Consider the following 26,654-nt stretch of genomic DNA (forward strand, 5'->3'; position numbering starts at 1 on the left):
GTTCCATAAAAAGCCTGTCCTAAAAGGAAGGAACTAGGAAAAGAGAAGTTGTCAGGTTTCGAGTCTAAGATAAATAAAAATGAGTACATAACAATAAAATTAAATTCATTTGTCATTAAAATATGCTATGACTTCAGTTATGTTGAAAATGAACAAAATCATTTTATCAGTAGCTTATAGACTATATCATAATGCTGTAACAGTTGTAAGGTTATAAATCATCTGAGATTGATCCTGTCTCGAGTGTTAGTAAAATTGTATTGAATCAACTCTTTTCCTAAACATTTACTTAATTCCATGGCCTAGCTTATATGGGAATAAAAAATTTAGTTAACTAGATATGTTGTGGACAAACTATCCAAATAGACTGAAGCTAAGGTGTTTTACCACTACAGATGCACACAAGGTGCTGCATAAACCAGTAAGCTGCCATAAAGGAATATTGGCGTCTGGGATTTTCCAGGCATTGAAAGATACTATACGTTTCAGTGAGGTGTGGAAACACTCTTACCGTAGGCAGGTTTGGTACAGAATACATGTAAACATTAGAAAGGATACTTCAAGGTCAGGAACTGCAGGCTTGTTTACAACAAGTAAATGTCTGTAGGGAGACTGAAGTGTACCTAGGCTAGGACGGACACAGAGCTGATTCACCCTCCATCAGAGAAAGTCTGCTCTTGGACCACAATTAAGGTATGCATACTGAATTATTATTACAAGTTCTCTTAATGCAGGCACAGTGTTTCAGGGAAGGATCTTTCCATACTGTTTTTGTTTATTCTTTCATTAAAAATCTGTTACTGCTCTCAGCAGAAGCAGGACACTGAATTAGAGGAGCATTTTGCCTAATACAATATGGATGTCGGCCATTTTTTCTGTGAGTCCTTTTAGAAACTTTATCCATCCAACTTGAGAATCTTTTCACCTCTTCTTACCATCTATCTCCATCACTGTCATAAAAAGGAAAGAAACAGGGTGCGGGTTTGAATTTGCAGTCATAGAGGATGAATATGAAGCTGGATCTTCCAAATCTCCAGTAGCAATCTAACCAATAATGATTACTTCCTTCAGAAAGGAGCAAGTAAAAAAAAAAAAAAAAAAAAAGTGGTGCTTCCATAGTAGATATAACCTGATCTCAGTTTTAAAAGATTGAGTTTCCATTTCTTTATTACTATTGGCTTCTCTTAGCCAACCTTCTATGATTCAAGGTTTTTTTTTAACAAATCTGGTGATTAAAATCCAAGTTTAGCATGTTTAAAATCTGTCAAGTACATAATTAAACAACTTCTATAGCAGTAGTGGTACAATACCAGGCTTTGGAAATGTATTTTCCATGAGTTACCTCAAACCAACCTTAGGTTCAGACAGCTATCCAAACACAGTCCTACAGCTAGTTTGCATTTTTTAGGTTTTCTTCATATTTATAAGGATTTTTATTACTTTTTATTGTTTATGCTAAAAGGATAACTGTGGACTGCATTGTGTCACTAGGAAATGAAATATATGTATACCTGGTCATAATCAATACTTCTGTCTCCAATTCCTATCCTGATTCTACACGCTGGGTTAGTTGCTGCTTACGCACATTTAACAAATATTCAGATAATGAATCTTTCAATTGTTAATTCAATTTGATTGACGGAGTGTGGGTGGTTTGCATAACAAATGTTACACCCTTAAGAGTGTTTCAAAACTATTGCAAGAAACATTAAGCATGATGTTCCAAAGCATAATGTATCAGGTGTATTAAATTAGAAGTTTGCATTTGAATTTTCCAGCACAACACATATAATTTCTGAGTATTCTGAGGAATAGATCACTTATTCTTCCTGAGCAAGGATAGGTATGTAATATTACCTAATTCTGTAACGTCTTGCAGGTGAAGCGTATCTGGTGGTTGAAGTACTGACTGCATGATTCTGTTTCCTGAATAGTTACTGGCTCCTTGTGTGAGCAGTCCAAAACCTCAGACTCCAGCAGGCTCTTAGCTGCAACAGTATTGATGCACTGACGTTGGAATGTCAAGGTTTACTTTGTTTACCATCAAAGCTCTGGGGCAGACTGAAAGCATACAAAAATACAGATAGTTCTTTTTAGTTTAGACTTACAGACTGAGGTGTGCACAGACCTTTTTATGGAAATACACTGAGCTGAATGCTGCCCACAGTGGGACTCCACTTGTGCAGTCTCAATGACCAGAGCTGTTTTATTGCAGCTTCACTTCTCATTTCACAAAATGCAGCAGCAGGAGTAGAAAGGTCCTCACTCAGTTTCAACAAATATTTATATACAGTTGGTCATTTCATAATATCCTATTCTGCTTAACAAGATGTTCTGCAGTTTCTGGAAGTCACATGGCTTACTAGTGGAAGTTTATTTTTATAAGTTGAGCTTTTGCAACCATTAGCTGCATATACTGTACTGATCTTTGAGGAAGGAAAATGCTTATATTAGACACTACGGGTAAGCAATAATGATATCATCAAACACCATCATTTAGGATAAAGATACACTAGGAATACAGAAAAAGGTGACCTTTCCAGCTGAAGAGAAATTCAGAATTCATTTCTGACACGGTGGGATTGCTGTGTAGTGAAAGAAAGAGTTCTTCACCCCTACCTCAGCTTGTATTCAAAGTCCCACAGAGCCAAAGAGTTTGATTCAAAGCCTGTTGAAGTAATCTGAGTCTTTCCCTGCACTACTGTGATTCTGAAAAAAAGGGGAGAGTGTTGTATGAAAACATATGCCCGTCTCTGAAAAGAAAATATTCTGGAAAAATAAAGATTTACATTGGTCTGTCTGATGAAGTGGCATTAGAGTTGCAAAAATATCTAGGATACTTGTTATAACATTAAATTTGTCCTTGAATATTAAGAAACCACAATGTCCAGCATTATCTTTTTTTTTGTCCAGTCAGTGAATACATTTCAGCATGATCTACTGCGTTCGTAGGATGATTTATTACCAACTAAGAATAGCAAGTATATTTCTCTACTGACTTACTTTAAATACAGCATAACCACCTTCATCTTCTTTCCAATCAGCATTTCTCCCTCATTCCTTTCACTGTCTTGTATGCAATTACTCATTTCTATGTCCTGGAATTAAGTTATTCCTGCAGCTTTAAAGCCTTCTATATGGAATGAAAGGTGCAAATTGGAACTTCTCACTGTAATTCTTAAATTTCATATATTATACATGATATATTGTACCAGATTCTGTCACTTTAACATTTTGGAAACTGCACATCTACTTATACTAGTAATTTTTTTTTTCCTATTTTAATGCTGTTTGTGGAAAATTGCTTTTCAGAAAATAAATGTTTAGAAAAAAAAAGGTTTTATAAAAAACCTGAGAAAGCATTGCAGGACTTGGAAAAAAATTGAAGCATTTAGTTTTCAGCAACTTAAAGCCTCAGCTTCGGGATGTTTGGACAGGATAGACATTTTGTTATTGGTCAGAGTATTTTCTCTTCACTCATTTACTTGCTGTAGTTTCCACTCATCCCATGTTCTTTTTCTTTGCCTCTTCTTCATAATTTACAAAAGAATGAGAGGTTCTGTCAGAAAGCATTAGGTTTTTAGGTCATAGGTAAGGTGGTTAGCAACACCTTCACCTTTGTAGGACTAGAGTACACAGCTCAGTAGTGTCTCATAGGAAAAAGATAACTAAAATTCAGAGGACATGTATTATCATTCAGAAGTCAACATACAATGTTTCCATATGTATCTGATACAGTGAATGAAAAAAATGCCACTTTAATGTCACTCCAGTTATATCAGTATTCAACACTGTTTTGTGAAGTGTAAATTGAGTGTTTAATGATTCTGTGTATGCTAATTCTACAAGCACTGAGAATTGCTTTTCCAATAATGTCTAATTTTAAAATATAGGACAAAACTGCAGCTGGATCCACATCAATGCCCTAAAGAAGACAGAACACCCCACAGAAACAACTTCCAGTATGAAAAACTGTTTGCCTCTGTACAAAGCAGGGCATTCTCCAGATACAGCATTAGTCCTAATGTCACTTTCATTTCGAGGACTTAAGACTAGCACCAGCTTAATATTAACATCTTTGGCAAGTAGTGAGCACGTTTTGCCTATTTCAGGCAAAACTTCTATGCATTTGTCAGACTTCTAAGAGGTATTGTATGCCTCCCAGAATGAGACTGAAGTATGGACTGTTCTATAGCCACATTTTATTTGGTGTAAAGATTGAGGAAGTTTCTTTAAACATCTTGGGTGAACTCTTCCAAATCTTCATTTCCTTAAGCAGATAGTTACAGCCACTATAGTGGTAAAATATGTCTCAAATGCCTGCCCATATATTTCCTGGAAAGTTAACATGGTTGTCTTCTTCAGTATTTTGCTGTATTTGAATTTTACCCATAGATATTTGCTACGGTTGATGGTATATCAACAATTTCGCTGACTGATGGTTCATTCCAATTTTGCTCATAAAGAAAAAAAAATCTGTGACAGTAGCATCAGAAAATTTTAAAATAATACAAACAGCAATTGGCGGTACAGAACAATCAAATAATCATAATTTAATTTGTAATTTGTTCTATCGTCACCATTCTGTGGTAGGGTATGTGGAAACTTTAAAGAGTTTTGAGTGTGAGAAACTACTGGGAACACTTACTTAATATGCAAAATTACTATATTTCTGAGTTATTTCAGATGTAACTTCTGTAGTATATAAGCACTGAGCCTGTACCACAGAATCTCACTGAACCCGATAAAATTAATCCTCATTGATTTCAACATATTCATTAGCTAGTCCTGTAGCTAGCTACTTAAAACACAACAAAGTAATTATACAAGTTAAAGCTCAAAGTTAAAGTCCAAAGAAAACAATGCTGTTAGTTGCTACCTAATCCTGAAGACACCTAAGCATCTCTAACTTTTGGCTTCAGCCTCTGGTGCATTATTTGAGAGCTCAAGAGGTTGTACCTGTAAACAATAATTTCCTCTAAAAGTAAAAATAAAAATGAAGAAATCGGACATATTTGGCAACACTGACAAATGAAAATAGAAAGCGATATAAAATAGATTATTAATGATTATAAATAAGGATAGTTAATGTACAGTACTTTCAAATGGTTCTTGTTATGTCCATTTCTATGACATGCTACTGCAGCATGACAAAAATCTGACTTAATCTCAGGGGTTATTTTACTCTACAGTATTCATTTCTGTACTGAATGTGGAGATAGGTTATGTACAAACAGAAGTTAGTTTTGGCACATAAAATACTCAAGCAAACAAAGATTCCTGGAATTAGAAAGAAAACTTCCAGTAAAACTCAGATTGAACTCTCAAAAGTTCAAATGATACCTAAACTAAACATGACTAATCTTCAGAGATTACATATTACTATCTTCACTTTCCGTTTTTCAAGTGCAGTAGTAGTACTGTTTAAAATCACACTTTTGTTCTCCATAAGTTTTTAATAAATTTTCTGAGTCTATTTTGCTTTAGCAGACCCATGACTTGGGTTTCTGTGGGTTTTTTTGGTAATATTAAATCTCCTTTCCATTAAACCAATTTTGTTTTGTTGTAACTGCTCACTTAGATCCACTAAGAAAAGACAGCCTTGCTGAATTTACAGGAAACCTAAAATTGGTATAGAAGGTGCTGACTTGGGCCTTATGTTTTAATTAGGCATTTTCTGTGTATTTATAATTACAGTGGCTTATTTTCTCTACAAGAGCAAGTTGGTGTGAGCATTGCCTTTGCTAAACATTCCTTTCCTGCATGAAATCATATTTGTCCAGGGATGACCAAGTAAATTATTGTTTCTTCATGGGATGAAAGAGGAGGAGGAAGCAAACAAGAACAAGGAGATAAAAATACGACCATAAAATATCAAAACAGCCAAAAGAAGAAGTCTGAGTTATTGCATATTTCATTATGTCAGGAAATATGAGAAAGCAGACAAGAACATCGCTGTCTGTATTGGTACATGCAGTATTTATACATCTTTTAAAAATAACGCTTAACACTTCATTTACAAGAAAACAAGAAGTTGATACTACTATTCATATAAAGAATTAGGTGATATTAAAAGATGTGAATAAATTGTGGGGAATGGAGTAAGTAATCCACGTGGACTTGGCTTCACGGACAGCCAGTAACTTTCCACTGCACTCTTCTATGCAGTGTAATCAGGTAGCCCAAATAGACAGGAACATGCTATAGATGCCGAGTAACGTTTCTTTAAGAGGCACTGGTGGTGAGATTAAAGTATAATGTTCTCAGGGGAAGAGTAAAAGAAGTAATATTTCATTTGATAATTAGAATCCCATAAAGTTGTCTCTTGAAAGTCAGGTTTTCCTGCAGTTTTGTGATCTCTGACTCTAGTAAAAACAAAAGGCAGAGCAGCAAAACACCCAGTAAAATAAAGCCTTGGTAACCTAATTTTGGATTTATCATTCCTTTGTTTTCAGAGTTAGGGCTTCAAGTACAATTTGATAGAACTGCAAATGAGGTGTAAGCAGTTTTGAGGAAAGCAATTAATTTGTTCAGCAAGTTGTTAGAAGAGCTGAATTTCTGCTTCAGCGAAGAAGAAATAGCTCCCATGTCTTGCTGACTTTAATATTGTTAACTAAATGTGAGAAGCTCTGGCTCATGCCCACTGAGTTCAAGGAGAAACAGCTTGAATACACAACATTTTGGATCGGGCACAAAATTGTATTGATGGCTTCAAGGAAGAGAAATATATAGGACTATAAGGGAGTACAGCTGATAAAATGAAATCTTGGTCTCACTAAATTCAATGGGAATTTTATTGTTCACTTAGAAAACACTGAAAAGGTTCATGATATATTAACTTATTGCAGTTAAGCTAAAGTATTATTGGGTGGGCTGGCTATGGAAAGCTCATGAATAATAATAATAATAACAACAACAGCAACAACAACAACAATAGAAAATATCTCCTTCATTAGACTTGAGTTTTCCTACCAGCAACTATTAATTTTTTTTTTAAGGTTTTACAAAAAGAATAAAAAGTGAAGAAACAATTCTCACTCCTTGATAATGTAAAAAAACCCCTAGGGTACTAATCCATTAATCCATCCTGTCAGATACAAAGGGTAAAATTGACCGTTTTACATATACAAACGCGAAGCAATTTCACAGGAACCAGCATCAGAAAATATGTATTTCTACTGATGATAGGACCATGCATTATGCTTCAATACAAACCCATCTGCAGATATTTATCACACCTAGTGGAGTGGTGTAATGCTCCTGTTATGTGGGAGCCATATCACCAGCTCAGTGTAATTGCTGCTTTCCTGGCCCTTGTAACCTTAATTCCTGAAGTCAAGGTTATATCTTTTAGAGATATACCCTCAAAAGACAGCTAAAGGGAAGAAAATGCACCAAGGTGATCAGGAATAATAACAATGAAGAATTAAAAAATCATCACTGTTGTGCCTTTAAAATTACATATAACTTAGTGAATAACGATATTAAAATAGCTTCTTTTTTCTTACTTGGATGCCTCTGCAATATACTCCATTATTTCAAATTAACATTGGAAAAGAATTTAGCTGAAAAACTTCCTTGTCTGTGACCAAAAGAAAGCTTCATTAGAATAATTCCTTACAGTCTTTCTGTTAATATTTTCAGGGACAAAAATATAATCATCCTTTTTCAAAAGAAAGAAAAAAAAAGAAAAAAAAAAAAAAAAAAAGAAAAACTGGGAACATAGTGAAATTATGGAAGATCTAGATTACAACTCCAGTGAAAAATGTGGGACAAACTGGATAGGAATATAAAAGTATCAGTTCTGACTGAAGTATGAAACTTATGCAAACAACGGGGGAAAAAAATCCCCACCCTTTTTAGAACATTTTGAGATGTGTGAAAACTACAAATGCTAGAACTGTGAAAAGGAAACTGGGAATTTGATCCATATGTTCTGGAAATGCCACTGCCCACAGCTAAATTATTTTTGGAGAACAGAACAGAGAACAGAAGAACAACTGCTAAAGCTGTTATAAACACAGGGTCTCCCTGGTGATGCAAAGATCTTACCATGGCAGATATTAATGAGTGACTGTTACCATCTGGATACCATATAAGAAAAAAAAAAATCTTCGGTATGTTCTAGAATAATTACTAAGGAATATGATATTTATCAATTATCTCTCTAATTCTCTGAGGAGAAATCATTCTGCTAACTCCAAGGGGAAAAAACACTATTCAGGGTGGTTCACACACTGATTTTCTTCATACAGGTGAATATGATTTAAAAGCTTGAACTGATCTAAGTAATTCTACTGTATTAGGGAAGATCATATTTTAAGCTTGGGAAGCTCTTTATCATGGTATATTTTTTCAAAGTGTAGTATTTTTAAAATCTGCAACATATGAAATAGCAGTAAAACCTGTAGACAGATTCTGCTACTGCTTCTCAAAATCAAAAGCACATCGTACTGATTACAAGAGAAATAATTACCAATTAACTTGGGCTACCATTTACTTGTTCACAGGGATGTGTGACTGGAAGGAATGAACTTCAATCATTCTACTATCAAAGACAACCAAGCCTTATATTTCTATTCTGTACTTTTAGCAAGCAGATTCTTCATACCCGTTGGCATCTTCCACTTTCTACCTGAAGGCTGACCCTGGACACTTACTCCTCTGACAATTCGATAGCCTGCAATTCTCACATTCAGTTTATTCTAGACAGTCAGTGCCCATTTGTACCAACATTATCTTTCTAGTATGTCACACATACTCTCATAACTAGTTCATGCCAGTAACTCATGCCACAGAAATGGATAGAGACCAACATGAAGAATGATTTAAAGAAAGCAGTATGTACATTTTCTCTCCCATACCAGCAAACTCTCCCTGAAAAAGTTAAAAGATGTTTGTAAAAAATTCTAAATGGTGGCAACTATATACCATCTGTTTTGTTCTGGTTTAGAAAGGAATTGCATCAATCCATGCTGTTCTACATACCACCCCTCCCTCACAACAGCCACTAAGCAAAACCTAGCAACAAAGTTGTGACTATCATATTGAAATAATCAAAAAATGAGTTTCTTTTATTACAAATGATATTTGAAAATTATACTACTAACACACTTCTGGTTCGATACCAATTTTCTTTGAAAAAATGTCTTTGCTAAGCAATTTATGAATTCTGAAAATAAATAGTTCTCTGTGCATATAATCATCAAACTTGAACTGACCCTAAGTACAGTTTTTATTTTTCATGTCTTTATTCATTCTTTCCTACATAGTATTTGTGGAATTCAGCATCTGGAACGAGCAGGAAACAGGTTGACTCTCTTTGACTCCCTTTATTTCTGCATAGTGACATTTTCCACTGTGGGCTTTGGGGATGTTACACCCAAGATATGGCCTTCAAAGCTGCTTGTTGTCATTATGATCTGTGTTGCTCTTGTGGTGTTGCCCATACAGGTAAATGTGGATTTTCCTTCTCTTTATGTTTTTAAAACAAAAGAATAATAACGGAAATAATTTATTGCTACTGTTATTATTGCATATAAAATGTCAGAAAAAATAACCATCTTCTATAACCTCCTATTCTGTTGAGGTTTTTTTTCTTGCTTTTTCCTTTGTCTATTCTCCTATAGTCTAGATTTATACTAAAAAACAGAGCACTAATAACAGTTTTCAAGTGCTGGTTGGTGAAAGCTTTCTGTTCCTGTCAGGTACCACAAAGCCCTTCCTTCATCCTGAGACATGGGTTTGTTATTAATGGAGCAATTTAAAAAAAAACAAACAAAAAAACCAACCAAACAAACAAACAAAAAAAACCCAGTAGCCAGCACTTTCCTTATGAGTATAGCATTTCCTCTGCAGGCTCTCCGTGTTTCTAATCTTGGTTCTCTCCACTTCCTCTCCTGCTCTTACTGCTCAGTGCTAACTTGAAAAAAATCTTATTAAATCTGCAACTCAAGCAAATTGGGTTCACAGCTGTGTACGTCAGTACACACACACACAGAGCCAACAGCACAGTTAGGAATTTTTGATACCTACTTAAGTTTAGAACTTGTAAGAGTTTCAACAGGAAAAGGCTGATTTATGAAAATCCAAGTATTTCAAGGAGTCAGTTTAATTAAATTTGTACCAAACATTTCCCAGCTCATTAGGTGAGGCTTGATGACAGAAACCCTGAGATTACATGGGAAGCTCTGCCAAGATGTTAACTGTTCCACACTTGGTGATCACCCAGACCTTGTGCCACAAAAAGGGAATGTGGGGAGACATTGTGCATGCTTATCAAAGCTTATAGTAGACCTGCTAGACCACGAAGCTCCAGAGTTTCTCACACAGCCGTAGTTTCCAGACTCTGCTTATTTGACAATGAACTAAAGCTCACCGTGAGCAGACAACACAGAAACCCTGGGAGGTTGGAAGCTCAAGCTTTCAGCATTCATTTTCTTGACATTATTTGAACATTTTAATTATACCCAAATATTGAATGTCTGCATGCACAGACATATGCACTAACACAATTATATTCCCACTCAGTGGAAATATAGTAAAATATATATTCTATTAAAAACTAAAATATGCTTTTGTTTAAGAAATCTGGAATTTCCTAGGAAATAAAAATTTCATCTTTCAGGTAGTTCTGATAATACACTTCAGGCATGAGAGCTCTGCGTTACCAGTAAATAACCTGGAATCTACTGCCCTTTAACATAAACTTACCTAACATTAGCTACTTTATTTTATAGCTTTGTAGTGATAATGGGGCTTCATATAGTTTTCCATACACAGAATGGGGAGGCATTCCCTCCTGAGCTTTTTTCCTGCTATGATATGAAATCAATTATTATTCACGATTCAGTCTCTCCATCAGTTGAATGTGGATGAGAAAAAGCAGCTATCATACAGATATATAGTTAAATTGAGCTCAGTATTAAATGCACATTACTTAGAAGAAGCTTTGAAATGGTGTTTGTATGTTTTATTACAGATTGTTATAATGGCACTGATTGTTTTAGTATTCTCTTTAGTCTAAAGGATTCAGACTAGTAGAGCAGTGTTTACTGTTAGCCTGCATATGTTGTTCAGCTGGCAAAGGCAAATTTGCTGTATTAACAGCTGCTGTGTATTTAAGTTGTATCTAAATTTATAAGACAGATAAGAGAATATACAGAAGGTCACCTTCAGAACATTATAAAATCTCTGAGATATTGCCCAAACTAAGTAAAATGGTGCTTCTATCCGAGTATCTATACTCACAGTTTACACTTAAGTGTGTGAAGATTTAACCTTTCATTTGAGGGAAGCGTTTATGTCACATGGCACTGGAAAAAGAGAGCTCAGAGGTATAAAATACATAAAAGAAATAAGGTACAGCCTTCATTCTTTTCTAAAATCTTAAGATTTACTGTAATCTCATGATATTTTAATGGATTTACCCCGCTGTTTGTGTGTGGTAGAGACTGGCTCTACTGCCATGCTTTTCAATCACCCTATTATTCATCTCACCCACTTATTAGAGAACTTTTTACAAAGAAAAAGACATTGCAAGCTAAGGGCATGTTTTCATAGAGGCAGGAGATGAACAATGCAACATTGTTAAGTCATGATACAGCTGTACTGCTCATCTGCTTGTGTATATTTCACTGACAATTGGCATCTCTTGCAGTTTGAACAGCTGGCATATTTATGGATGGAGAGACAAAAGTCCGGTGGTAACTACAGTCGACACAGAGCTCAGACGGAAAAACATGTTGTGCTGTGTGTTAGCTCTCTGAAGATTGACTTACTTATGGATTTCTTAAATGAATTCTATGCTCACCCTAGATTGCAGGTACTTACAGTAGAGAAAAAAAAAAAAAGAAAAGAAACTCCAACCACTGATTTTTTGCGGACAGCCTTCTGAGATGGTCTTTAATTTGTAAAACTCAATTTGGGAATAGCTGACTGAATTGGGAATCTATAATTGCAATAACAAGCTGAAATACAGTATGGAGACATTAATTTTAAATTGAGGTAAATAGACTAAATAGATAGAATTACTGTGTTGTTGAATTATGCCAGTCCTTTTAGAAACAGATATTTCTATGCAAATTCCTTATATTCTACCCCAAAATAGAAAATAAATGAAAACTACTCAAATTATTTTTTCCTGTCATTTTGGGACTGGATCCAAAACTCTTCAGAAGTCAAATGTCTTTTGATTTTCGCATTTTGCTTTGGTTTTTTTGCCAGTTTTAGGAAGATTAGATGCTTTCGGAATTGTTGAACTTAAGAAATAAACAGATGTACTTTAAAGGACAAAGACCTTGAAAGATTACACACAAGAGATTTTCTTAGTGCACACGTGTTGCCTAGCTAATGCAAACAGACGTCATATGACTTGTTTTGATCATATAAAAACTTATTTATATGAGATAGCAATTTGGATTCATTATCATTAGCTTTGCTACAGGACATTTCTTTTACTAAATCTTCTCTGTGTCTTTTACTAAGTTACCTGTGGTACCATGCTTCATTAACTAGTGCAAAAAATCACAAAAATACAGTCTTCAAATTGCTGAGCAGCAATTTGACAAATCCCAAATCCAAAATATTCCCCAAAATAATTAGCTAGTAAGAGGCATAAGCAAATACACAAAGAAATCCAGTTCTTTATAGATGCAAACACAAATTGAAATCCAAAATTTAGTTAACTAGCCTGAAGAATGAGTCAGGCTCTGCAGTTCATTGGAGACAAAGAAGAAAAGTCCTAATACTCCTTATGTAGCCTAGAAGAGCTTATATAGATTCCATTCACAGTTGAAATGGGAAGCTGGAGGATACAGATGATGCACTGGATCCAATGCACTGAGCTTTCTGCAAAAGCCTGTCTGCGCTAGGGAAGACTTCTATGACAAGCCTGTCCTTAGCTCTCAGGCTCTCCTCTCACATTCCATTTATCTCTCCTTTTCATACGTACACACATGTATACTTCAGAACAACCTTACTTTTCCTACCAAGGACTGCCTGTAGGAAACAGAGTTTGCATCTGCCCATTAATGTAGAGGAAAAAATTTGGGGGAAGACAATTCCATTTTGATTGTTGAAAACTTCCTACATTTTCCAGCTAGAATGATAGAAATGTAAATTGTCTCTAAAAAAAATTCTGCTCATATGGAAACAAAACTACATGGACTTTAGTTGCCACCCTGGAGTCTTTTGTGAGCGGCTGACAACTGTTCAGCCATTTTTATTAAAGAATTCAGTATGTTAAACACATGTATTCAAATAACTTTTGTCAATGAAATTTGAGAATTATCAGAGACATTTTTGACATCCTGAGTCTCTGTTGACTCATTTTCTAGCAACAATAAATGATAACATAAGAAATTAACATGACTATTCCCACTTATGTTTTTGACAGGACTATTATGTCGTTATTTTGTGTCCTACTGAGATGGATGCTCAGGTCCGAAGGGTGTTACAAATCCCAATGTGGTCCCAGAGAGTTATCTATCTGCAAGGCTCAGCACTAAAAGATCAAGACCTGTTGAGAGCTAAGTAGGCAAATATTGACCACTATTGTTTTTTTACTTTTGTTTCACTCATAATGTTTGATAAATGTTTGACAAACAACAAAAGCTGTGCTAGCAGGAAAGCACATGTATTTAGAGCAAGGCTCTTTGATATAATTTGTTTTTCTTAATATCTGAAATTTTTCAAGAAACAAATATTTGTAAGCTTTTTCATTTGACTAAATTTTTCTTCACTGTCTTTTCTGTCTCAGTTTTTAAAGGTATTGAAACAGAGTGCCTGTGATTTCTTCTGAAAAAGCAGCACAGAAAATTCCAAAACTTCCAGTAATGCTAGAATTTTGTTTCTGTTCCTTGAGCAGAGATGGTAAATGTGATGGTAGTTCTCCTGGCCAACTGAACGGGAAAAAAAGTAAATAAAAATAATTATCACCCTTTGAGGTCATTGCACAGTTTTGTTTTTTTCCTAAGTTTATCCTGGTAGTATAAGCAACTACTCTACTATACCTCCATGTACTCTTCTTTCAGGGCCTTCCTCTTACCACATACTTCCACCACTTCTAAAAAAATCCTGTTTTAATAGTGAATGACATTAATCAAAACACATCAGTCAAACACAGTTCCTCAACCGCTCCCCTCCCCCCCCCATTGCTCAATCACTTGAAGGTGTGAAGGAATTCACAGTGGAATTCACGTAGGAAGATCATCTCTTTAAACTCTCCAAAGAGAAGAAAAGGTGATTCTTAGCAAATAACTGACTTATCTGCATTGCTTTTTATAAGAACTTATTCAGAACTAATACAGATATCTGAAATTAAGCCAATACCTCTCTGAGTATTTGTCTCATTTAGCCTTCTTTACCCCAGGGGAGTTATTTCCAAGAATCTAATCTGTGAGAAGTCTAGTGAGCAGTGTTATCTTCTCAGATTTCTGCCACTGAAAAAACAACTACTTCTATGTCTGTTTAAAATTTGAAAATACAATAAAGCTTTTTTCAGGATTAGGAATTTTCTTTTAGAGAGAGGTTCCTTTTTTTTTGCTTTCTTGCTGATTTCAAGAAGGAATTCATGCGGGGATTTAGCTGGCATTTGTTCTACACATTAGGAGAAGAAAAATTAGGCTGTTCCCTAAAGATAATCTTGAATTTCACTTATAATAACCTGGAGGTAGTCAACTGTGGAACTGTGCTTTTTCCCGCAGAACATGTAATTGAATGTACCTGTCATAGAATAATTTTCAACCTCTCCTGAGGGAAGAAGCGTAGTGGGAATTTAACAGAACATTTAATATGAAATATAGCCCAGTACCTAAGACATTTGCTCTATTTCTTTTTAATGAGAACATAATGCACTGAGAAGATAACAAGGCACATGGTAAACTTCTAATAAATAAAGTAATGGTTGCCACCACCAACAAAAAAAATAATCATGAAGCGTCTCATTATCAAAATATATACACATATTATACATGAAATGCAATGTCAAAATAACATGATAAAGGTCGCACCAAAAAGTAAAGGAATACCAAAAGTTGGATGACTGCATAAGTAGTAAATAGTCAGTTAACTAAAGACTGTATTTTTCTTTATATGCCCTAATACACAATTTGACTTTACAAAAATTATATTCGTTCTTGCTTCCTACCTTTGAGAGCTTCACTTTGCAAAATTTTGGTGTTCACTGAACAGTGTTCATGTGCCCAGCTGTAACAAAAAAACAGAATGAATTCTGTCATGAGGTATCACACTGATACTTACATTGTTCTTATATGAAACTTTATAGCTACTTCAGCATTTGAAACAACACAGTAACTGATTAAAACAGCTCTCCCTCTCCATGCAGACTAGCACTAGAAAGTGAATAACGCTACCATGTTTGATTTTTTCCCCTGCAGCTTTCTCCCATGTTCTGTCATGACCTCAAATATTTTTTCTTTCTCCTTCCACCTTCCTTAGTGAACCATTATAAATCTTAATCCTCTTCATGTCTGCTCTTTTTCTTTACCTTACACTTTTTTCTTTCACAAATTTCTCTTCAATATATAAAGTCCCTTTAATTTCTGCCATCCTCAAGCAGTGGAACTATTGGTTTTTTTTGTCTCAGATTTAGTTTTCTGGCACATAAAAATGGTGTAATAGACAAAGTTTTTCAGTTGTTAGAACATTAATAACACTTCTCTCATAAGGATACTCTGGGTTCTAATAAATGTTTTTGACATAGATGCTATTAGTGTTTCTGTTGTCTAAATTCATGACATTCATCTTAATTAATGATGATCTGAGTTAATCTCAGGTTATTGCCCTTGTCATCTGTGGCTGAAGTGATTCAAGCAGTTACAAAAAATGTTGGGGGAAAAGATAAATATGTTCACATGAGGTTTCATTTCCTTATGAAATCATCTACATATAGTGTCAAACCCAGTTCCTTCATCAGCTCTCATCAAAATATCTAATTTCACTGAATTTTCTTTCCTACAACTTTGTTAAAGACCTTATCTTTCCAGTTCTGCTCCTATGCTTAGCTGAAACTACTTATACAGCTCCCGTGATTTCTTCCTAATCAGTGCTCAGAAGCGGCCTCCTGTCCTCACTTCTCTACATCAGCTGCATTTGACATTAGTATTTTGGATATATTGATTTGCCTTTGTTGCAGTGATTTTTCCATTGCAAGTACTTTAATCTTTTGAGGCTTCCCCTGTTTTCCTACTGCTAGGTGCCTATGGGGCACCTGACTTTATCCTTCACTTTTCTTTATACTTTCTCTGAATGACCTCACACAAAACTCACAAATTTAATCGCTATTTCTATAGTCAAAAACTAAAAGGTTGGCCAAGCTGTCTGACATCTCATTATAGATATCTGTTAATCAACTTTAGTTTAGTTGCAGACAGTTGTAAACAGATCTTAATTTTTGCTACCAAAGTAAAACCAGTATCCTACTGTGGATCATAAGCTTGGAATCATATTGTAGAGCATCCTATGTAGACTGAGCCTGCATCTTGCAAGTGTTTTCTCACACAAGCTCTCATTTTTGCCCCACTTAAAACTATATGTTTTTGACACATATCATCTCAACTCCCTGAAACCTTGTTTCAGAACTCTGGAAATATTATTTATGTAGTACATCACTTTGCGTCATTCCCTGGCTTACCCTTCTTTATTGCATCAAGGAGTGACCCCTTATTCTCACTTAGCCTGCAACTCCCAGTTCTTAATGAGAGGTAACCTTCTGATAGGTCTATAATGCTGTTCTCTTTCACACATGCAACAGATTAACATACATGTCCCATTATGATTTCACCCATGCTGTCTCTTCAATCTAGGATGAATTTCTCAGAAACATCTGTAAAGTAATCCCAGTATTCTCCATCTCATCCTCTCTTCAGTCGGTTCTCTGCTCTTATATCTAGTGAGACCACTTTCTACCGTGATAATTGTTATATTCAGGTATTGTCACACCATTTCTTCCTGTTTCCTATGTTTGCATATACTTTTGTTGTCCTTTGTCATGTCACTTAGAGCTTACACGGCAAGGACTGTCTTTTTGTTCTCTGTTTGTACAGTACCTAAAAGAATGGGCTCTCAGTCTAAGCCTAGGGTCCCAATGGCCTAAACTGTTACTAACAACCACCAATTCCATTTTCTAGCAGCAGAGAAACCAAGGATTTAGGAATCTCAGGTCCCATTCCAGACTCCAGAATGGAGTTGCTGTAATGAGCAGAGAATTGCCTGTTCGTTTTCCCCAGCTTCTGTCTCACTTTTCTGCTTCCCAGGAAACCCTTTCTGATCATCCTCTTTCTCTTCGCCCAGAAAGTCCTGTCTTTCCAAGGAGGTCAACCAAGTCCCTATTTCTTTACTTCCATGTACCAATAAGTGAAGTAGGATTCACTGGAGAAGGATATCAAGATCTGAGGCAAGAGAGAAAAAGCAAACTTCATGACACCTTCAGTCAGTCAGTTTTTCTCTGCGCTTCCACCACCACTCTTTATTACATGACTGGTGGTACCCACTAGAGAACAAGTAGGCATTAGAAGTTCAAAAAAAGACCATGAACTGAAAACAGTTAATTCATTTAATGCATACACACACGCAAATGTTTGTTATTTAACCCTAATGCATTATTCTACTACATCTAACCATCTTTCTGCTATCACTAGGCAAGACAAGTCTATATATTATCTGCCCCCTCTCATTCATTCTTATCTGTAATAACTCATAATATCATACCCTTACACACTATGCAGACTGGTGCTATTTATTCACCTTTTATACTGATGGCAGATAAATATTTATTTTGCAAATTAAGTGTGTTTGAGGCCACCCTGCTTTTATTACTTTGGCACAGCTTCTACTGGCACCAGGGAAAGAAAGTTTCCCAGAACCTAGTCAAGAAGTACCAGTACGTCGTGAGTTAGTGCACAAGGTGACTGCTGCTGACATTCAGATAATGCATGAGAACAGATAGACTAAACTTTCTCTGTATTCTGTTTCTATAAGCATACAAGACTACAAACCGTGAAACACAAGTCCACCTAAGTATTTTGTTGGTATGTAACAGGCTTGTCTCCCCTCTTCTAGAATGGATGATGCTGAAGCTTGTTTCATTCTGAGTAGCCGCTGTGAGGTTGACCGGACAGCAGCTGTAAGTTTTGAAGAAATAACTAAGAATGAATATGCATGCTGTTTATACTGTTACTGTCCTTATTCCCTTTCAGAGACTGAGACTTCTGTGAACAGAAGATTAAAACTAGTTGATTTACACAGAGATTTTGCATGTGGGATGAACTTCTTGTCTCAGTTAAGATAATGAAAAATTTCTATTGGATTCTATAAGGCCAGGATTTCATAAATTTATGAAACATGGTCTAATGGCTCATTTCACATAATGCATATACTTCTGCTTTTTTAGAAAATAAATTACATGATCTGCCTACCAAAGAAGTTAGGACTTTACAGCACATTTTAGTTATGCATTGAATTTTTTTTTTAAAATATAATAACTTATACATTCTTACAGGACTTTAAAAAAATAAAGTACTGTAAGAATACAGTACTTTCAAAAACAATCTTCATGCTGAATAGTTCTCTCCCTTTTTATGGAATGACAGAATACTATATAAGCACTATCATAGTACCTTATAGATATATGGATATTTGGTCATTAATGACTCCAAAGGGTAGTATTCTGTCAAAAAAGTTTTATTCAAATTACCTGGATTAATATCAGTGTTTGCTCTAGATATCCAATTCAAAGAGTTATGTTTATTAAATCAGAAAAGAGAGATATATCAACTGACTGGTATTTCCATTCAGAACTATTGAAGTATTGAAAGTTTACTACTAACAAAGTAAAGATTGAATTCAACTTTATAAATTAATTTGTGACTAATACCAAATAACCAATATATCTGAGAGTATTTGGCCATTTTTCATATTGGCCAATTTTAAATGTGAAAAATGGCAAGATTCTATGAATAAATTACTACAGTTTTGCCCATGCTACTAGTTATTTGTGGTCAGTTAAGTTACTGTCCACAAAGGAAGACTGCTAATACAAGTCTCTACTCAGAGTATCTGTGATAAAAGAATAAAACTATTTTAGTATGAACTAGAACTCTTCAAACTAATGAAATTACGTACTGATAACAAATATTCAGGAAAAAAGTCCACTGAGGAAGGATTTATGAACACAATTTTACATTTTTCACCACGAGCTGCATGCTAAATTATTGCACACTTGCCTCTATTCAGTTCGATCTTGAACTCCAAAGGAAGATCAGAATAAGTCTGAATATTCACAGAGTTAAATTAGGATGCTTACAAATTGCCTAACAAGATCAAACTAGTGTTTATAATTCAGTAATTATGTTTTAAGCTATCTCAATTAAAAAAATACTGTTTTGCTGCTACGTTGTAAGAAATAGCAATTATTTTTCTAAATGTTAAAAATAGATAGAGTAAAACATGGGAAAAGAGGGCTTTGCATTATGCATGTAGTATTTCTTAATATGTTCTCTATGACTTGCTACAATTACTTCATCTGCCATCAAAACTTAGTTGTTTCCTTACCTAAACATATGGCTTATCAGAGAAGGAAGAACAAAAAAAGCAACATAAGATGCAGCTAGCAAGAAGAAAGGATTATTTCCTTGCTAGGCAAATGAGCCCCCAGAAGCAAATTTTGTCAAAAATAACTTAATTTTTTTGTAGACTATAGGCATGCTGTGAAAAATATTTCATTCAAAGCTAAAGACCCTGTGCTGGACTCATCACTTGCAGAAAACCACTGAACTCCCTGAGAAATAAATCTGTGCTTCCACTATAATATTCAAACTTATTGAACTAAGAGAAACTTTGAATTTGATTAATCAGCAATAGAATCCTGAAAACACACTAGCGAAAGCCACTGAATTGGCAGCAAGTAATCCTGGAGTAGTCAAATAACTCAAGCACTCAGAATGTACTGTTTGGAAGTGAGAGAGGTGCTAGGGTATTTAAGGGTAAGAACAAGCAACAGTTCTTGCAAATACCTGGGAAAATACTGATAACTTCTGCAAGACTGAAAAATATCAACAAGCCAAACTGCCTTGCCTAAATTAGCCATGAAGTTCAGAATAAATCAGCTACAACATCTCATTTCACAAAATGTACTTGACAGTTGTGAAATGGTTAGAAATGAGAAATCCCATAGAAGCAGAGCATGCGATTTACACTGCACTTGGTAGGTTTATGCAGCTTTAAGGACAGGACCAACACAGGATTCACTTAGAGGTAAGCTGTTCATCTCTGCTCATAACCTCTCCAGAATTTATACTAAGAAAGGGCAATTTTCAACTCTGCTGTCGTGTCCTACAGGGCAGACAATGGGCTCTACATGGAGCTCATGGGGCTTCCATGCATTCTGGCCAGCACTATCTAGTTTTGGTTTCAGAGTTGTGACCAGCTACAACTCTCTCCAGGTAGCCTTTCTGCCCTCAGGGACAGTATGCTCCAGGAAATACCAAAATGGTGCCTGGCACATTTCGATTTTCAGTACAGACCATCATCAAATCTCATTTGTCATTTTATCTGGAGCATACAAACAGGCAAATCTTACCAAAGACACAATCCTATTACCTTCCTCTGGGACAGAGTGCCCTGTTGGGTGACTGGCTGGCTAGTCATAATGGTGCAGTATCTCATACTCTGAGGGTCAATGTCATCTGAAGTTTTTAAACAAAATGTCACCTCCCTCTGTTTTTGTTGTTGTTGCTCAGATTTCCTTTTCACAGGGAATGCAATTATTTATACTGCAAGTAGAAAATAGGACAACTGGTTTTTTTTTTATATATTTTATTTTACTGCCCCCTAGAGCTCTGAAATGAAATGAATTTAATTTCCTACACTGTTCCAGCTCTAGACACTACTAAGAACTTAAGTAATGTAGTACCTAAGGTTACAGTTTGTCACTGGGCTGAAGGAAGTTCAGTTGTCATCCCTGTATCAGTCTTTATAACTACAACTGATTTTTCACCCTGCTGTGCTTGAGAAGCTGACAAACTCTTAGGAGTGCCTTGGATACTCTCCTATGTCTGACAGCTGTCAAAAGTTAACAGATGCATTGAGGAGATTCTGGACCAGAACAGCTGTTTTTACTCATGAGTTTTCAAGGTCCATGAGGGCTTTTACCTCCCCAGCTACAGTCCTTGGCAGAGGATCTACTCATTTGCCATGGATACCGCTGGCTGTTCCTTGCTTGCTATTTTGTTAGTTAATAAGTTCTAGTGCCAAAGTCTCTATTGCTTCTGATCCATGGATCTCAGCTATAGCTCAGAAGAAAAGTACAATAACAGGCGACATGCAGTTACTTCATAAAAATTGTCAGTTGCTTCCTTTTTCACTTGGAGGAGTAGGAACTTCAACAGTCACACCAAGAATTTGTCAGCTTTCCAAAGTCTCCTACCAGAAGCTTTCTCTTCTCTGGCAAGAGAAAGCTCTGCCAAATTTTATTCTAGCAAATGCTATTTTGACATCTCAGACCAAGATGTAAGCTGCTCATCTGCTACAGCAAGCAGAGCAGACGTCTCTCTCACTTCTGGAGGATGCAACTCTTAGAGAGAGTTCAAGTTGTACTTCAGTCTGGATGACAATATTCTTTTTTTTGATTGGTGGGTATAGAACAGTAGTCTATGCCACACAACGAAGTTAGCCAGTGACTTCAATGGGGTGCCTACATCAAATTGCTCCACAGAACTAAGGTGCCTGAAAACGGTGCATCTGCTGTTTTAACCCAAGGAGGGGTGGGAGGAGGTGTCTCTTGAATTATCCTATAGATAACCCATTAATAGGCCATATAAATATACGAAAAGACCCCTTCTACTGCTGACAGCTTTGTTCTGATGCTTTCTGAAAATTCAGAGATGGTTAAGTTCAAACTTGCACCTTTTTTTTCCCCCTTCCGTTAATCAAAGTGCGTGACACTACTGTACTGGTAATCTAAGTTACGCTGCCTTAATAGCATCACGTGATGGATGCATTGCATGGGAAGATATAACTAATTTATCAAGTTGTGTGTGGCAAGAAAAAAAAATTAAATTAACAGAATTTTAAAATATATATTAAATCAAGGACTTCCTTTGAGTTCTGATGATTTAAATTCCTGTTACACCCACTTTAACACTTACAGCTTTTGATACATGAACTCAAATATCACCTCTATATTAATCACCATCAGTATCAGTGGTAATTTTTTGATCACTGACTTCAGTTCATTGCATGGAAAGCACACAGAAGGGAATATACTTTTTCCCTCCTCTCTCAAAGAAGCATGTATTTTATAATGTGAATAATTTTGTTTCAGTTATCTCTGTTTATAGTATGTACATATATACCTCCTTTTTACTTGGGAAAAATGTGAACATTTTTTGAAGTCATTGCAATCTACTATAGAAATTGCTACATATGTAGCAATACAGTATAGAAATTGCTACATATGTAAAACAGAGAGCCACCAATACTATATGAAGAGACCGAATCTAAAAAATCAGTTAAAGTGCCTATCTGTATTTTCATTTCTCTCTCCTGGAGTGCTTCTCCAGAGTGCAACTTGGGAGAGTAACTGAGTGAAAAAAACATGGAAATCCAAATAATCAGCTTTTGTACGCAAACACATGTATATACCAAATGAAAAGAGAGAAAATGAAACAATAATGCAAGGTTATTATATTAACAAGTACATACACACTGAGTTGGTGTTATGAAGCTATATAGGGCATTTAAGTATCCATTTTATATATATTATGTATTTGTAGACTGCTTCTTCAAAAAAGAGCAAATGGAAAGCAATGCATATTTCGCAGTGTTAGAACTGCAAATGTGCCAAGTAATCATCACGATTTTAATTTTAAGGAGTCTTTCTCTTTCCTATACAATTATCTAAAATATTTTATGTTGACATTCATACTTTTAGTTTTACAACACTCACTTCTATGGGTCTAGGTTTGTTTGGTTTTTTTTAATAAAATGGTGTCATTTGAACCATTTTAATAAGCATTCTTCATTCTTATTTTTAACAATTCTTGCACCTTCTGATAAACCAAGCTTTTTAGACAAAATAATGAAAATGAAAAAAAAAAATAATCAAAGAAAATAACTAACATTGAGAAGAAAAGAAGAAGAGTAAACTTAGTCAAAACTGTATTTACTGGTACAGTTTCAGTTTATCACAGTAAATTTAATCTTATCTCATGTATGTAATACTCAAGAACTAAAATTATAATTCACCTAAATTTCATTGAATATAAGCTGTATTTCTATGCATGTGGCATACAGGAAACAGCCTTTTCTCACCGCTTTTGCAAGCCAATGTGGCTTGTGAATGATTGCTATGGAAAGGAAGGGAGGAAACTGGTAATATCAACCCCTGTGCAATGAAGCCACACCATCACTGCAAGTGACTCTGAATGTGTTTCCCTGACACCTTTTGCATAAAAAGATTAGGTACCATCTTCAACAACACAGGTTTTTCAAATCTGTCCCAAATCTACTCCCAAACGTCTTACTCCTCCTGTAGTATACCTGTATGACTGCCATCTATCATTACGCAGGCATTTGCTACTTCTAAGGTGTGTTGCCATTTCATTTCCTTAAGACAAAACAGCAAAAAACCCTAAACACAAAAAACCCCCTAAGGAGGATAAGTCACCATATGCTATAGAAAAAGTGAAGAAAAAATGACTGCATACAAGGAAAGCTTATAGCAGGGTACGTCCAAGTTCTGAAATCTCCTGAATGGGCGTAGCAATCCTACAGCTATGAAACTGGTAATAAGAAAAATGTGAAATAATGTATTTTACCATCCTCAAAAGGTCATCTTCTTATGACTCCATCCTAGTATTTCTAGTAGAAAAAGTACTTGCTAACATCTCAATTAACATTAAAATATTATGGTTTGAAAATGTCAATTATGCTCCATTCCAGGCAGAGATTTTCCCTTGTGTTCACGATTCTGAAAGGTTTTCTTGTTGCTGATGCTGCAAACATAATGAATCATTCTTTATATTTTATCTTCTAATACCACCAATTTCATGACTGGGCAAGGCATTTCAACCCAAGTATTGCTTCCTACATGCAGCTCTCAAATATTCCTTTTTAGTTCTGAAATAAATAAAAACTGATGGCTGATACACTGAAATTAGCCATATTTCATGAAATTCAATATATGAATGTATTATCACATACTTTACTTCTATGGGACAGCAGTATTCATCCTGTGGGTAACTCATTCTTGACATGTGGTAACAAGTACAAAAACTAACAGGCTGGGAAATCTTGCAATCCTTTGGTCAATAGCTAGCTAAATTCTGACATCAGTTATGCAAATGTTTTAGTTGCACAAAAATGTAGATCGATTTTTAATGGAGCTGATATTTTTTTGAATTATGCACAATTTTAAACTCTTAATTCCTGATGTCCTCATTTAATGCTATTTAAATTCTGAGTCTCTATGGAAGACAATATCTAATACATCATTCTTGATTAATTAGACATGACTCATCACTACCATCTAAGTTTTCAGACAATTCTTCCACATCCAAATGCCACCCCTTCCAAGTTATATGATCCCTAACACTTGCAGAATGATAGGAGAGAGACAAAATACCTCATTAGTAGAAGATTTTGGGAAACAAACCCTCTATTCTGCATTCCAACAAATAGAATGTATTATACTAGGATCATAGGATAATGGAGGTTGGAGAGAGGCTCAGGAGGTCTCTAGTTTGACAGGAGTCAGTTATGAGCACAGACCACGCTGCTGAGGGCTTTATCTAGGTTGGTATGAAAGCGTCCAAGGGTGGAGACAGCATAGCCTTTCTGCACAACCTGTTCCACTGCCTGACTGTTTTCACAGGGAAAAGGTTTCTCTTATATAACACGTATGTAAACATCCACACCAGCTGGTGTTATATAGTCTTAAAATGAGTTTTCTTCAACGGAGTCAGTCTGATAAGAGGTTCTTTTTCTAATGCAACATCATTATTTGTGTTTCATTGTCATCACCTCATACTCTTTATTCTAGGATCATCAAACCATTTTAAGAGCATGGGCAGTTAAAGACTTTGCTCCAAATTGTCCTTTGTATGTCCAAATACTGAAACCTGAGAATAAATTCCACATCAAGTTTGCAGGTAAGTGCAAGATTTCAGCCATTTGAAACACTTGTTAGTATTTGGCAGTTTATTTCATAAACACACAGACAAAGTGACATTCCCTAGACATATTTACTGGTTAGAAACAGATTAAGAGTGCAGTACTGTAAAATAACATGGGCTGTATATATTCTATCAATAGTAAAATGTCGTGTTTTACATTAAAGTCTTATTTATAAGCACTTTTAAGGATTATTACTCTGTTATGTTACATAATATACAGAGTAGAATTATTTGATATGTAACACATTGCTATTCCTTAATTATAGATCCAGGTAGGTTTCCAGCTTGCTATATCTATGTCTTTAAATCATTTATCTCTGCTAAAACATGCTGTTACTAAGGGGTGTATGAGAAGATCTGCTCAGAAAAGGCTGAATTTTATCCAATAAACAACTGAAAAAAAGAAATCTTCCCATTGGACTGTTTTTTTCCTAAGGGGTATGAAACACAGTATTTTAATTACTTTCATATGTTTTGGAAAGAGACATATAGTTTAATTCTATATCCAGTAAAATGCGTGTCTTAGAAACTATGACATAAAATGCAAAATTATGTTAAGAAATCCAAACAAATCCTCCCTTATAAGAAGAGATTACCAGCTTTAATTTGACAAACTGTTTCTCTGTGTAGATAGGTCTTTCTTTCTCTGTCTATAAACACACACATACATACATATATATGTACATACAGACATATATATGCTCATGTGCAAAAACATGCAAATATTTTTATAATGAACACATTTTGCCTATCTTTGGAAAAATATCTCTGTGAAGTAGAAGCAAACCTTTCCTTTTCAACTGTAATTTTGAAAATTCAATTTTCTTGAAGGATGTTTCTAAGGAAGAAAAGATTGCTGATTCATGCAAAATTCAAAAACACTCTATGGAAAAATATTAGTTTCCTCCATCATCCCAGAATGTGATGGAAAAAGTAAATTCCAGCGCAGAACAATTCCAGAGCAACAGTTAAAACTGTAATTTTAAAAGCTACTGAATTTACCACTTGGTTGGAAAGAAGGAAAAAAGCATCAATAGCAGTTCTGAAGTTATAAAAGTGTAATCTCAAACTATGAGATGGCACAGCAGGGAATAAGGCTCATGCTGTGACAAAAATGATAGTGCTTTTTCATCTGCCCGTTAAAACCACACAGCACAAACATAATCTCTTCTCCCTAGCCATGGCCACTTTTCTTTATCAGTAACTGTGTTAATTTTTTTGTTCCTAATTGTATTTTTAAGAGATTTTCATTATTCTTAATGGCTTGTCTCTGTAGGAGCTTATATATGACTAGACTTGCAAAACAGAGATAATTTTTCGTATCTGTTCTAAGTCTCAGATTGAGAATTTGGACTATATATTTTATTTAAAAAGCAAACAACAACAAAACCCCAAAACCTCTTTTTGTAATATTTCCTTCAACTGAGCTTAACCAATCTGGTATCTCACTGCCTTCATTTA

General features: G+C 35.2%; 1 protein-coding gene across 4 annotated transcripts in view; it reads left to right on the plus strand.

Annotated features, from left to right (window-relative positions):
- KCNT2 (potassium sodium-activated channel subfamily T member 2) overlaps nt 1-26,654 on the plus strand; it is a 157,987-nt gene that overhangs the window by 73,766 nt on the left and 57,567 nt on the right. For all 4 annotated transcript variants that reach the window (XM_087733437.1, XM_087733438.1, XM_087733439.1 and 1 more), the window contains exons 10-14: nt 9,273-9,453; nt 11,660-11,824; nt 13,397-13,533; nt 18,082-18,145; nt 25,061-25,169. In XM_087733437.1, coding sequence (XP_087589563.1) covers nt 9,273-9,453; nt 11,660-11,824; nt 13,397-13,533; nt 18,082-18,145; nt 25,061-25,169 — 656 coding nt within the window. The remainder of the gene's footprint in view (nt 1-9,272; nt 9,454-11,659; nt 11,825-13,396; nt 13,534-18,081; nt 18,146-25,060; nt 25,170-26,654) is intronic.

This window comes from Nipponia nippon, unplaced genomic scaffold (genome assembly GCF_047370975.1).
Source record: "Nipponia nippon isolate SJK-2023a ecotype South Korea unplaced genomic scaffold, ASM4737097v1 scaffold_5, whole genome shotgun sequence".
NCBI lineage: Eukaryota > Metazoa > Chordata > Aves > Pelecaniformes > Threskiornithidae > Nipponia > Nipponia nippon.